The sequence below is a fragment of the Phalaenopsis equestris genome, unplaced genomic scaffold (genome assembly GCF_001263595.1).
Source record: "Phalaenopsis equestris unplaced genomic scaffold, ASM126359v1 Scaffold000610, whole genome shotgun sequence".
Lineage (NCBI taxonomy): Eukaryota > Viridiplantae > Streptophyta > Magnoliopsida > Asparagales > Orchidaceae > Phalaenopsis > Phalaenopsis equestris.
This window is the reverse complement of record NW_018165050.1, coordinates 599,067-614,920: the sequence shown is the minus strand read 5'-3', so window position 1 is coordinate 614,920 and position 15,854 is coordinate 599,067. Positions and strand designations below refer to the sequence as shown.

General features: G+C 36.0%; 1 protein-coding gene across 1 annotated transcript in view; it reads left to right on the top strand.

The window, feature by feature from the left end:
* The window catches only part of LOC110029932 (trigger factor-like protein TIG, Chloroplastic), a gene marked incomplete at its 5' end in the record, with an annotated part of 51,412 nt that overhangs the window by 21,435 nt on the left and 14,123 nt on the right, over positions 1 to 15,854 (top strand). The window contains 2 exons of the mRNA XM_020732431.1: positions 4,188 to 4,371; positions 9,671 to 9,761. Of these exons, the coding sequence (XP_020588090.1) occupies positions 4,188 to 4,371; positions 9,671 to 9,761 (275 nt within the window). The remainder of the gene's footprint in view (positions 1 to 4,187; positions 4,372 to 9,670; positions 9,762 to 15,854) is intronic.

The following is a 15,854-nucleotide window of genomic DNA, read 5'->3' as shown; positions in this document are numbered from 1 at the left end:
ATTATTGGTAAGGTAAGTTTGGGTTATATTAATTACTTGGATGTGAAATATTGATTTACTTGCTAAATGCTAATACATGTTTAATTTAATCAGATATAAAAGTAGAAGTTTAAAGGTGAATCAATTAGTTGTAAGAGGAATGTGGAGACTTGTGTAAGGAAACAAATCAAATTATTTCAAGGTAATGAATAATATAATTATTTATTTGTGCTATCTTTATTATATGTCATTAGATATATTTAAGTTTTTCTTTAGAATAGAATTCTTATGATTATAAACATATTTAATTAATAGATAATGGCCAAGAAGTGAGAAATTAAGCATTTACAACAGTCCTTTAAGACTAAGGCAGGTGATTATTTTCTTTTATGCATTTAATTAATGTTACTTAAAAACAATAATTGCTTTATTAAATAGTTTAAAACAAGTATTTCATTCTTATATTGCATTTTGATAATCTGAAATGGTATCACAAATAGGAGGCAAATAATGAACAAATGAAGATGCATTTTAAATGATTTTAATTCATATGAAATGAAATATAAATGTTTAAGTCATACATGATTTCCTCCAGATAGTACTGACAGAGAATACAATGTACTCGTGCACGTTAAAAGAAATTGTATAAGTGTACCTTCAGGTACAATTTGTGAGTACTTTCGTGTACAATTCAAAGAGTGTTTTCCGACATATTTTTAAGGATATCTTCATGTATGACTGGTAAATACTTAAAGTGAAGCATAAAGGTAAAAAATTAAAGTGAAAGTTGAAGGTTTTATAAGAAAATGAGTTGCATTGCATTTTCTTTTGGTCATTTATGTATAGCATAATCATCATAATTTAATATATATTAGATTATAATCTCACTAAGTCATACTTAGGGTTGCAATTAATGTTTTCTTTTAGAAGAATAAAAGTTATAGATTGATACGTCTGATAGGAGAGAACTAGTCAATCAGAAAAGAACCACTGTTGCTAGGTATTTTCTTGATAATAGTTTTCTTTACCATTTCTTTCGGTTTTTGATTTATTGTTCAGTTCTGTATTAAAATGTTGTTTATGAATGTTGTTGGATGATTTAAATTTATTGCATTTTGTGGATCTGTCTCTTTTATATATGAAAAGTTGCTAAAACATTATTTGAATAGTTAGAAGTTAATACCGTCCGACCGTGGTACCCGACTTAGTTAATGGTAAGTACTGAGTCGGGTCGTGACAATAGGGCACGCATCCACGAACAAAAAAAAAATTATAATAAAAAATATATAAACAACAAACTAATGTATTACAGTTGCATGCATTATTTATAAATGTGAATCTTCTTAGATTTCCACAATAACTATGAAAATAAGGAAGATATTCTACAACTTATTCACATTTATTTTCATGAAATATGAGAGTAATTTTTGCCTCTTGTGAAGGCTCATGGATTGTCATTTTATCCACAAAGGTGTACCGCTAGCTTTGCAATCCCATAGATTATTAAGTTGGCTGTTAGAACTGTTAATTGTCATCATGTTGTAGAGTAGATGCTTGGTTGCTGCTGGTATTATAGGAATGAGAATAGGCTGCTGCGGCTGCTATAGGAGGATTCTGCCTGAGGATGTGGGCCTGTAGCAAGAAGATTATTGGGACGCTGAGAGAATTCCAGAGGAGGGCCTGTAATAGGGATACATCGGATGACAAGAACTGAACATATGATTTCTGCAAGGATGGTCCAGTGGAGGAGAGCCTATAGTTGGGGAATTTGACTGCAGGGAAGATTCTGATGGCACGGGTGAACAGAGAAGGGTCTGCAGGAAGAGTATTGGTTGCAGGGGAGAGCGGGAGAGGTTCCGCAAACTACAGTTAGTGTCAATTGCAAGGAGAGGAGGTTTGCGGTGGGCCTAGAAGCCAACAGAGGAAATTGGGTTTGTTTCAGTGCTCTGATTGATGCAGACGATCCGATGTAACACAAGGAAGCTTTGAATCATGTTGTGGAAGCTTCAAACAGTGGAGTTAAACGAAGTTGACGAAGCGTTCACCGATCAACGCACATAGACAAAGGATGCAAATGAGTAATCCAGTTGAAGTTGGTTGATGAAAGACGCCCTAATTGCGTCAAACTCGAGCCTGGAGCTCCGACACCATGTAGAAATTAAACTTTGAGAGGAAAAATACTTCATTCAATTATTCACATGTAGGGTACATATACATAGAGAAACCAATTCACCTCCTAATTTACAAACTTATCAAATACATCTAGTCTAAATTAGGAATGGAAATAATTCTAAAATAAAGAAAAAAAAAGGAAGGGAACTAAGAAAAGTGTTTCCAAAGATATTCCCAATCAAACCTTTTCGTTAAAAAATAGGAAGGGAACTAAGAAAGGTGTTTCCAAAGATATTCCCAATCAAACCTTTTCGTGATTTTGTAAAGCAGCTAGTCGGACCCCCATGGTGAGGAGTCAAAATTCTAAGCTTTCCACAAAAATGAGTTTTTATTTTGATGCCATGAGGGATTCTACAGATGGATATAATGTTTTATCAATTTTGAATATACTGTTCTCATGACAACAACATTGGGTAGGTTGCTTGATGTTTTATCAATTTTGAACTGTTCTCATGACAACAACATTGGGTAGGTTGCTTGACCGAGATGAGATGTCTTTAAAATATTTCCTTGCTTAACCATTTTTGGAAGATGAATGACCAGCCAACAATGAACCAATGCCTCCATTTAATATCCGATCACAATCCTCCACAATGTTAACTTTAGAGGGAAACCCCCTTATTGAGGGAAAGAAGCTAAGAAATACCTTTTAGTTTCCCTAGATTGTGAGCAGGTTGGAGTAGGTTTTTGCAGAAAAGTGACAACAAACAGCATACCCAAGGCGAGCAGAGCAAGACTCCAGGCTTTTATGCTTTTCGACACCACATTTTCAGAGAAACAGACAGTTTCATTAGCACCTTGGAAATATGAGAGAGAAGCTTGCGCTTTGATTATTTGGGAGTTAAGCAAGTTTATGGAAGGTGGATTAGAGAGTGGAGGAATTAAAGAGGAGTAGTGCCTTGAATAATAGAGGAATATGTTAACTGGGGAAAGGAGATTGGGTCAAGAAGAGAGGCCATTCGGATGGGGGCCGGCTGGCCTATGCCAGATGTGTAAGGTAGCATTTAGGATAGCACAAGTGAGGAGAACTTGTGGGGTGAGAGGCCGTCAACACACCCTGGGGAAGGGTGAAATCCCTGGTAGAGCGTTGTAATATTAGAATAGAAGTGGACCTCTATGCCAAAGCTAGGAAAGGCTGCAACATTAATAAGTTATAAATCTGCCTATAATAAATTCTCTTTGGGAAGCTCCTTGATAAGGAACTCATGGTTTTTAACAAGTTTCATATCACTGGTAATGCTCTCGATAACAAAAATTGAAACCACATTAGAGTAGGATTTGGATGAAAAACTATATCAAATGGATAAGGCATGCTCTTTAGAACCACTGGAGGGGCACTATAACTATGTAGAGATCACACATTAATAAGTTATAGATGCAGGAATTGTTTTTATTCTGATTTAAGGTTTATTTCATCTTTGAATGGCGTTTATACACTAATTCCAGTTAAATGCAATAATTTTATAAAGAGCACATTTTGTAAATAATAGATGCTGGAATGTTACCATCTCTTGAGAATATGGTTTCTTTCGGCTAAAAATACTGATTAGATACTGATCTCAATTTAATGATAAATTTACTAATAAATTCCCGATCGGTGAATACTCCACTTGTACTGCAAGAGTTCAAATTTAATAGTTTCATTTTCAGTCCGACAGATGTGCCATTTCTTAGTCATGGAATACCATGGGTTTTGTTTACTGTAAAGTACAGGTTGTCTGTTGATCTTTAGCAATCATTGCTGATCTTTACTAACCATGCAATCTTTCTTTTTTAGAATTTAATGGAAGATTTACATACATACCACACAATTTTTCTGTATTTACTTATCTAACACTTAAACTTTGTTTTTACATTTATATCACTTTATTTATGCTTGAAAAAGTTTATTTTACTTTTTAAAAGTTACTGATGGTTGTATTTTTATGTGATATGAAATATGTGAATGTTATAAATATAAAAAATCAAAGTATAGGTTCCTTAAATGCTTCTTTTTCTTATTATGTTCACTTTTCTTGATTTTTTTGATATCTTAGATACGATGTCGCAGTTGATGTAGCTCCTGAGATCAAATGGTTGACAGAGAGCAAGTATAAGAATTTGAAGGTCATTGTTCAAATTGACAAGTCCATTACTGCTGAAATTGCTTCTGACATAGAGTTAAGGCGCCGCCATAAAGCTCAAGGATCTTTGAGAATTGTAACTGAGCGAGGCCTTAAGGTAATTTTTTTATCAGTATCATGTTAGTTGATTGCTCAAATTGGCCAGATTTATTTCATTAATCTTTTACGTGCCAAATAATTTTTTGTAATTTAGTGTGATATAGATGAATTTATTATTAATCTCTTTTTTTCATAGAAATTAGGATAATATGATTCATTAGTAACCTGCACATAACTTGCTCTTTTATTCAACATATGTTGAGAAAGGTGTTATAATGTTTAATAAATAAACCCAATAAAACCCTCTAATTACACAACTCACAACAACCCCCTCAAGATGGGCGAAAGATATTCAATAAGCTCATCTTGTCACATAATTTAGCTAACTCCACTTAACTAAGCTCTTTAGTGAGGCAGTCAACCACTTGCTTTCCAGTAACTACATAACTTAGTTTCAACAATCTATTATTAAGCTTATCTTTGAGGAAGAATCTATCAATATCCACATTTTTAGTTCTATTGTGCTTTACTAGTTTGTTAGCAATGCTAATTGCGTACTTGTTGTCACACCACAACTGCATTTGAGTTTCCTAATCTATCTTGAGTTCAACCAACGAGGCTTTCGACCACATCATCTCAGCAAATCCTAATGTCATGGTCTTGTATTCTGCCTCTGTTGTTGATCTTGCTACAATTGACTGTTTCTTGCTCTGCTACGAGACCAACTTGCCACCCACAAACGTGCAATATATTGATGTGGATCGTCTGTCTTCAACTTAACTTGCTCAACCATAACAAAAGCCCTCAATATTTGTATGTTCATTCTTTTTGAATATGAACCATTTCCCTAGTGCACACTTCAAATACATCAAAATCTGATACATTGCATCCATATGACATTTCCTTAGAGCATGCATGTAGCGGCTCACCACACCTACTGTAAAAGAGACATCGGATCGAGTTAGACACAAATAGATCATACGGCCCACCAACATCTAATACCTATCACGATCAACTGATTCGCCTGTCTCTGTACTGAGCCTGACCTTCCGATCAATTAGAGAAACTGTTGGTTTGCACCCCCTGCATACCTGTCTTTGTGAGAAGGTCCAATACAGACTTTCTGTGGGATAGGATCATCCCCTCAGATTCATGTGTCACTTCAATCCCAAGAAAGCATATGAGCTACTCCAGTCGTTTTTTCTCAAACTGCTTCCCCAATCTTCCCTTCAGTTGGGCAATCTCTGTTTCATCATCATTATTGACAATTATGTCATCCACATACACAATAAGTGTGATAGTGCGACCTTCATGTTGCTGAAAGAATATCGTGTGGTCTGCATTAATCTTCTGATATCCCATGCCAAAGATCGCCATTCTAAACTTGTTAAACCAGGCTCCAGGAGACTACTTCAAGCCATACAGTGACTTCTTGAGCCTGCATACATTGCCCACTATCTGGGATGTACTGAATCCCGATGGTACTCCATATATACCTTCTTCAGTAGCTCCCCATAAAAAAAAAAAAAAAACATTTTTCACATTGTGTTGGTGGAGTCTCCATCCACCATTCACTGCCAGAGAAGCCAGTGTCCTCACTGTGCTCATCTTTGCAACTGGTGCAAATGTTTCATCTTAGTCAATGTCATACGTTCAATTGTATCTTTTTGTCACTAGTCGTGCTTTGAACCTCTCTACTTTCTCTTCTAGAATTTGCTTTATCGTGAAGATTCACTTGCATCCAACTGTCTTCTTCATTGCTGGTAGTGGCACAATCTCCCATGTTCGGTTTTTATCAAGAGCTCCAAGCTCTTCATACATTGCCGATTTCTACTTGGGATCATTTTTAGCAACCTACCAACACTTTGGTATAGAGACATAGTCCAATGATGCAATGAATGCTCCATGCAAAGGTGAGATATTGGAATAAGGAATGAAGTTTACAATGTCAAGTTCCCACCCAAAACAATCAGGAGAATGTCCTGCATTGCTGCGGGAGGTCCTCCTTAATGTTTGGGGATTAGGAGTGGAGGGAGGATGAATAATATCACCTGAGAGTTTTGAATCGAAGGTGGATGGTGAGTGTTTCAAGAGTTGGGGAAGACTAGGACAAGAGACTTATTGACACTGTATACTCTATTCCCTCAGTTTTCTTCTTCCTCCAGGTATATACCCTTAGCTCACCTTCATCCTGAATTCCACCATCTCTGGGTTCAATTTCCTCGATTTTTGTCTCTTCAGTTAATTCATCCTATATCATAGGATGACATTGATCCCACTTGCATCAGTCCATCGTCATTACTACTGACTCTCTCTTGTCTCATATCTCAAATGTCTGTTGAGTCACGAAAGGGTGAATTCACCTCCAGAGTATAGTATGGTTCAAATTCTGAATGACATATCCATACTCACAAAGAGTCTCTTCTCAATCGGGCTCCAACATACATAATACTTCTGAGTAGCAGAATAACTCACGAATACACATTTTACAACTCTGAGATCCACCTTCCCTACAAATGACATGTTATATTTCACAGAGCATACACATCCAAATACTTTCAATAGTAGGATCCCACTATTGTCTTCTTTCAACATCTACCATGGAGACTTCCACTTCAACACTTTTGAAGGTATTCAGTTAATTAATTAAGCAGTTGTCAACACTATTTGCCCTCATAAGTGTTGTGGGACATTTATTGTCGTCATCATGCCCTGGGCTACCTCTAGAATATTCTGATTCTTCATCTCTGTTACTCCATTATGTGCTGGTGTGTATGAACATGTGATTTGGTGTTGTATCCCTTGAGCTGACTAGAAGCCACCAAATGTTTTGTTAATATATTTTGTCCCATTATCAGATATCAGTGCCTTCACAATTTCCCCATATTGGGTTTGGATTGCCTTGTAGAATTTTTTAAAGCAAGCACTTCACTCTTCAGTTTCATCAAGTATATCTTGATAACACGAGAAAAACAATCAATAAACGTAATAAAATAACGATAACCATTCATATTACTAGTAGGACAAGGTCCTCATACATCAGAATGTATCAAATCAAACACGCCTGAGTACTTATTTCTAGAACTGCATAAGAGCTCCTAGTGAGCTTGCCAAACTCACGAGCATCACATACCAATTTCTCCTTATTTGTCTTTTCATACAATGATGGATAAAAACAACTCAATACACTGAACGAAGAGTGTCTCATGCGTTTGTAATGTAGTAGTAATACATCCTCCACATTCCTCTTAGATCCTCTTTCTCCAACATTCTCAATCATGGATGCTAAGGCTAAGTCCATCCTTTTTCTATCCAAGTACTAGAGTCCATTATGTTACATGTTAGCCCCAAGTTCTCCTCTTGAAAAATTACATTTGAAAAATCAAATGAAACAACACATTTTAGTCGGAGTGTAATGACACTAATGAATGAAAGGTTCGCTGGAAATGAAGGAGCATGCAAAACATTGGACAGAATAGTAGAATTAATACACGTCACTGTACCCTTACCAACCACAGACTTTATTGTACCATCAACGTTCTGAATGCTATCTGGAACTGCTAAGTGAGTATAGGAAGATAACTCACTAGTGGCACCTGTCACATGTCAATATGCTCCATAATCTACTGTCCGTTTTGGTAAACTTATGGTGGATATAAAGGCAAGAGCATGTGTATCACAAGCACCTTTGGCTGAGTGAGCATAACTAGCAGTGTTTCCCTTGGATGAAGATAAGGTGGATGCATCCCAATTGACATCACATGCTGCTCTCTGCTTTCTCTTTAACATCTTCAATAACTCGTGATTCTCATCGGTAAAGACCACCCCTGTCTCTCCATCGCTCTCTGATACCATCAGACTTGCCCGGTAGCCCCTTCTTTTATCCCTTAGCCCCCACTATTACAACCATGACCTCTAGACTATCCATGTCCACCTGTTCCTCTCCCTTAGGGTAGATTTGGACACATCTTACTTGGGTGTTCCATTTCTCCGCAGTTGTAGCACCTGCGGGTCACTCTTGAGCATCTTTCCTTCCCGAACTCGAGGCAACCAAAGCTGATCACATTCCTGGAAGTTCACTCGACTGAGCTAGAACACGTGTTGAGGTAGTTGCTCCCGTCCAGACACCAGCTCCCTATAGGAGTTTGACAAAGGTCTTCAGAACTTTAGGATCCATCTTCCCCAGAAGTTTTAATCCTTTACCTCCCTAATATTTCTGTCAGCTGACATCCTCAATATAACTATTATTTGCTTTGTATGCTCGATCTGAATCCCTTGATAGATTCTATTCCACGCGAAGCTGCTTGAACCTCCCTGTTCCTACACAAGCAGGACTCTGCACTTCTCCTCTTCTTTGTAGCAAAATAAAGAATTGCTTCGAAGCTCCTAGTTGTCGCGATTAGGACTTATTGGAAAGCAATGACTAAATAGCCAGTTTCCCTTCTGTTGAAGCTGCAGGAGCTCCTTCTCTGCTCCTGATGCATGGGGTGTGCAAAGACCTCTGGAACTCCCGTCTTCCACTCCTGCGCTTGGGAAGAGCACTGACTGGACGGGATCGTACAGCGCAAAGGCTCCGGAATTTCCTTCTTTCAAAGCTAACTCCGCTTCCTGCTCGCACGACTCAAGTCACAACCCACGAAGCAAGCCACAACCCATGAAGTAGCTAGCAAGGGAAGCACCAACAGTCCTCACAGTGATGGTTTCGCTAATGATCAGGCCGTCCATCCCAGTTAGCTCTGATGGTGACTGTTTTGTGATGAAGACGCGATGAAGATGCCGCTATCGAAGACGATGATGCACGCCAATCAGCCCCAAGGCTGGCTATTAGGGTTAGGCTATGATATCATAAAGAATTGATTTCTCTTGAAAAACTTGTTATTTCATTCAACTTATGTGTTTACATAGGTGTGACAATGTTTAACAAATAAACCTAATAAAATCCCCCTCTAAATACACATAGCTCACAATAATATGCTCATTAGTAAGTTGGCAATTGAAACCTGTTGAAATGATGGTGCTATCTTTACTATATTTCTTCCAATTTCAATTTCATAACTGGCCTATTTATTGAAGAAGGTGATTAAGTATCTGAATTTTTTTATTTATTCACCGTTGACCTCAGTACTGAATATGTTGGAAGATTTAAGTTTTGTAAGATCTGTTTGCTTGCTGATTATCTGTTTCCATTTTACTGTTTCCGCATTTGGAAGCTCTTTTGATTCATTTTAATTTAGTAAACGGATAACATAACATCTAAAGGAGTGTTTTATATTACCCAATTTTAATTTACTAGCGGATATGCTTGTCATTTGTAAACAGCTTTTGCTACTGAATTAATACTGTTCTAATTTCACTAGATAGGAGATCTTGTGGTGTTAGATATTTTGGCTACTAAAATTGAAGGAGACTTGTCTATAGGTGAAAAAATCCCATCAGCAGAGAGAAAAGGTTTGTTTGCTTTTCGACAAACTGCTGCCACTTAGTCATTATCTTTATTTTGTATTTATTGTTCAAAGTAGCCATATGAATTTCGTGACAAAAGGATTTTTAAACAGTGTTTGTTCTGATTTTGATGCTAATGTCTGCTTTTATGCTGTGAGTTCGATTATCCAAAAACAACTTCTAGGAATTATCTGTATGGAATTATAGCTATATGTTTATTTGTTGCGATATTAAGGCTTAAAAACTTGCTTGTTCAACAGGATCTTTAAAACTAATTTCTGTGTTTATGGTTTGTCGAGATTTTTTTTTCTTGTAGTGACATTCTTTACCATGAAGTTTTATCTTATTGCTTATATTTATTGCTTGATAATTATTTTCATTTATTGTAGGTTAGTTCAATTCATTTGCTGTTATTGATCTGTCAGGTAATCAAGACAAACTTTCACTGCTTTTAAGCATGATGATACTAATCACAATGTAAAGCTGGAGTTAACCCAAACCACAATAGAATAAGTAAATATTATTACTGAAAGGAAATAGGGCGGTTACAATCAAATACACTTGAAAGGAAGATACAACACACATGACACACAAACTCACGTTAGGGCGGATTCCATGTCACCGGGAGGGGCTTGGAGAGGTGGCGACAGAGAAGGGAACGGGTGTTCGGACTGTGGATGAGGGATGACAACAATTGGAACAGCAGCGCAGCAAGGGAAGACAGTCCAAACAGCGGCAGGTTGCTGTTTGGCGCTGCTGGGCCGACGGGAAAACAGCAGGAAAACAGCAACGGGATGGCGGGACAGCGAGGGCAGTGAGGAGAGAGGGCTAGGACAGCAAGGGCAGTGAGGGAGGGCTGGAACGACGATGGAAGTGTGGCGGCTGGAATGCTGTGAGCTGTCGGTAAGAACAAGAGGGAGGGATGGTGGCTGATTCGAAAGGAGGAAAGCATGTATTGTGGAAGGCAGGTGGCTAGAACAGCGATGAGTGGGGGTACTGGAAATGCAGGGAACCTTGGCTGGAATGCAAAAACTGCAGGAAGAACCTTGTTGGCAGCTATTCTGGGTGGCGGCCACAGGGAAAGGCGGGGGGGGGGAGAGGGGGACTTCGGCGGCTGTCTTGAATGGAAATTTGAGAAAAAAAAAAACTACTTAAAAGCACAAAAAATAACATATTTATAGACTTAGAGTAAATAAGAGTGGACTCCACTTCCAATAGGAGAAAAATCCACCTAATGGTCGCAAAAAACGCCTCCTCGGTTACTCCCACATCACAATGTCTGCTATATAACATACTAATAAAAATCTGTGTGACCAATAGCGCATAGCTTGTTAGACTTATTAAGCATTTCTTGCAGTATATCAAGTTCTAGATTATGTTTTTAATGATATGATTAAAAACATATCTGGGCAAAATTTATGAGGGTCAAAATTTTAGAAGATAGGAGAGACTGTAGATAAGGCACTATCCAGAGATTTCACCTTCATTTTACTAGGATTTTTTGATATAGGGTTCGAGGTTTCCCATAAGCGCAAGCACCTATAGTTAATAATTAAAAACACATCTGGGCAAAATTTATGAGGGTCAAATTTTTAGAAGATAGGAGAGATTGTAGATAAGACACTATCCAGAGATTTCACCTTCATTTTACTAGGATTTTTTGATATAGGGTTCGAGGTTTCCCATAAGCGCAAACACCTATAGTTAATTACCTTTCTCGATCACTAGAGAACATTTTCAATTAAGGATGTTCATTAAACACTAAATATTTAACATATAATAGCAGCAAACTTATAGTTAAGTTGTAAATTTTATCACTTGAGCTTAATGCAAATGGTGGGTAAAATAATGATGAACTTGATCAAGATCTTATGGTTACGTCGTATTGGATCGTCGTGGTCCTTGATCTACTGAATTAGAGAAGACAGTCAACCCAATATGACTGAAAGATTTTGTCAGCAACCATGAGTTGTGTCGACCAAGAGACCCTTATAGATCTGGGATTTATATTTGTTTGAGGGGACAAATTTAAGTCAACTTTAGCTGACAGAAGGCTTTGCTTCAATCAATAGTACCCTTATGATTCACAACTTAAATGGTAGAAAATTATTGGGGAACATACGCGTTGTAGTCATGATCGTAATATAATGGTGCAATTTGGCGACAACCATTCGGTCAGAGGACACGGGTCACATCCTTACTAGCATGAAATTTTTTTGAGTGTGAGTATAACGAAACACTTGATGCGACATTAACTCTTTTGTGAGCTGAAGTCAATCAGAAATTTATTACCCTCGACAAATTGTTGCGGAAGTTGAATGAATTTTAATTTTAGTTTTTATGTGATTGAATTTTAATTTTAATATTTTGATTTGTGTTATTTAAGTTTTTAGATAATTGATTTTAATTGTAGCTTTTTGATTTGTTATTTTGAGAATTTGATTTGAAAATCGAGAATTTGATTTGAAAAATGATTTAAAAGTTAGATTTTCGGTTGAGATTTTAAGTCAACATGATCATCATCGGGGTTTTGGTTGCTTGATTTGAACCCTATCAATTTTACATCTTGCTTGTAAATGATTAGGCTTAATATTGACATATGACTGTATATGAATCTTGTCAACTTTGTTCTCCTTACAAAAAATTGGGTTCATATATATATCATTTGAATTTGCTTAATAGATTTTGAGACTTAATTTTGAAAATAGACCCCTCCGGTTGAAATTTTCTATCAAATCGGTTATCATCGAGGTTTAATTGTTTTACTTGAAACCCGTCGACTTTACTTGCTAATAAAGGAACAAGCTTTTTTACATGAAAATATAATTGAATTTGTGAACTCTATCGTGCATACAAAGGATTGGGTTCATTTGTATATGTATTATTTGAACTTATTCAATTAAACTTTGACTTAATTTTGAAAATAGATTACTCCTGTTGAAGTTTTCTATCTGGAACTTATTTGATTGACTTGAACCCTATCAATTTTACTTCTTTCTTTGAGAGGATTAGATTTAACTTTGACATAGGATTAAGCATGAATCTTGTCAACTCTGTCCTGCTGACAGAGGATCGGGTTCATACACACACACAGGGATATATATATATACAAATAGTTTTTAAAATTTAATTTTGAAATAGACCTCTCCGATTGAAATTTCTTATCAACATGGTCATTATTGCAGATTAAATATTTAAAATTTTTATATCTGAAGTGTACTCGAGCTTTTTAGTTTAGGTTTTTTAAGGATATAAGTTCTATCAACTCCTACCCTTATAAGGAGGAAGATCAGACTAGGTGATTTAGACTTTGCAAATTCTTATATTATGATTTAGACATTTATTTCAAAATTCTATACTTGTCAACTTCAGTACTTGCAAGGAGAATCATCAGACTAGTTGGGTGGGACTCACAACCCTGCCCTCTAGACAGGAAGACTCAATTGATTTTTCAAAATATTAACCATTTGAACGCCAATTTGACCTTAACTCGTGCAACATTCTTAAGTTATTCGTTAAAACATTTGGTAATTTAGCTGGAGCTCATGTGAGTTTTAAATTTCATATATTTGAGTTTTTCTAGCTGGAGCATTTGGTATCTTAAAATAATTTATATGATTTTAAAGCATGACTTAAATGAAAGATTGGTTTAAATGACGTCTGTAAAACTTGAAGTTAAATAAATTTATTTCATTTAAATATATACATTGCTACATATAGATGTTCACTTTAATCTTTTGAAAACCGCTTTCTGTTCACTTACAGGTTAGAATGCGAATTTGTTGGCAAATTCTTTGGGTGATGAAATCATTCAATATTTTTTAAGTTTATGCAAATATTATGAGCTTGGATTGCTGCAAAATTTTATTTTGGAGCCTTTTACCGCTATCTGTTCGTGTGTATAATTGAGTTGTGGATTCGGTGGCGAAAATGCATATCAAGTAATATCAAGTAATTGTTTTTGCATTTTTTAAAAAAGCATTTATATGCTTTAATTTATCTCCTAATTTATGCATTCATTTTTAAATCAATTTGTCTGCCCCCAAGTTTTTGTTTTCAAATGGATCACGTAACGATTTTTTTACATCATGACATATATTTTTATTTGATCATCTTCAAATATGATCGAATTTGAAGTCAAAGAGAAGTTTAATCTCATTATATTGTGGTTTATCAATTTGTTCATAAACATTTATGTCTAATATAAATAATTTTATTTTCTTGAAATGACTTGAATAATAATTTGAATGATTATTTTGACTTTTAATTCACAACTCATGTTTTCTTTTATTTATTTTTTTAAACCATTTCAAAGTCCAAATAATTCAATTTTTAAGAACATTAGCAAGTTTAAATATTTCACCTTTAAGTTATTTACTAATTCAAATTGTTAAAATTTTTTAGTCATTTGCAAGTCCAGATTACCCAAAATTTTAGTAGTCTCTCAGCGTCAAACTCTGTTAGGGGGCATTGGAGAATGTCATTCTTCCCAATTATCTTAAAAGAGTTGATGATCAGTGTCTTGAGGCACTACGGTCTGGGAACAAAACTAGAATATTTAACGTATAGTCTTAAAAGATGTCATAGGTTTTGAATTGTACGTACAAAAAGGGTCAAATCACTAACAAACATTTCTTCGAGCGGTATGTTATTTTTTCTGAATGATACTTAATTTTCCAAAAATGGTTACTCAGCTTCCCAGACTGGGTATTTAAAAACCCCTAATTTTATAAAATATTTTCAAATGAGTCCATAGTTTTCCCAAACAGTACTTAATTTCCAAGGACTGGAACTCGAGCTTTCTCGAATTAATTTTTTAGAAATTGCCCTATTGCCTCATTTTTATACCTTTTCGGGTGAAGCGATGATTTTGACAGCGACAATTTGGCAATACATTCATGAAGTTAGAATTGACATTTTTAATGGAATATTTCCATAGGATAGCCGTATCTCATAGTATCCAGAATTTTAAAGAATATGTATGATACCGAACTCACTCGCCAACGAAAAGCATTTGCGTACGTAAGATGTACGGAGCGCTGCATACGTCAGGGAGGTTATTCAAAGGGTATTGGGGGTTATATCCGCGTTGTACCTCCTGTAACCTCCCTATAACCTACTTGTAACCTAAAAATATATGAAAACAGAAGCGTTGAACTTACTAGAAGGTACAGAGAGGTTGCAGGGGGTATAACGCAGATATAACCCCTTAGTACTCTCTGAATAAGCTCCATGACGTACGCAACACTGCGTACGTCTTACGCACACAAATTTTTCTCCTCGCCTACACTTTATATTTCCCAATAAAAGTTCTATTCCCTTTAGATGTCATCGCATGGACAAATCCTGAAGTCCCCATCAGAATGTCACTTGCTTCAGAAACTGGGCCGCGATATGTCCCATTAAAACTTCTCAATGGAAGTAGAATAGACAGAATCATGATGTTTGAATTTTTACTGCGAATTCTACATAAAGCTGTTCTGCCTCAATTGGAGAAGGATTCTCACATGCATCCTTCAAGAAAACTGTGAAACGTGACAATCTACCAGCAACATATCTAATTAAACTAGATCTATTAGCAAAACTTTTTAATCCATGACAATAACCTACAAAAACTGTTTTAAGGCAAGTGTAGATGCTTGCGTCAACTACGCATTAGAAATAGTTTATATAAAATATCCCTGTTCTGAAACAACAAAATAAACCAATTTAATTCAATATTCCACCCCCTGAATTAAAAATATTCCACTGGAACTGACTCCAATGTATTCTGTCACTAGAACTATTACTACTAAAATTACATTTCGTGCATTCAGTTTTAGTTCTACTTAAATGAAGGCCTTTAGACTCCAATGTAGACCTCCATAATTCAAGTTTTTCCTGGGTTTTTTCTCTCATTTTATCAACGAGTAGGATATCATCAGCAAAAAGCATACACCAAGGTACATCCTCCTTTAAATGTCTAGTAAGACCATCCATAACTAAAGCAAAAAAGATATGGGCTTAAAGCCGATTCATGATGTAATCCAATTGAAATAGAAAAATATTTAGTCAATCCTCCTTCTATTCGAACACAAGTAACAACTCTAGTATACATAT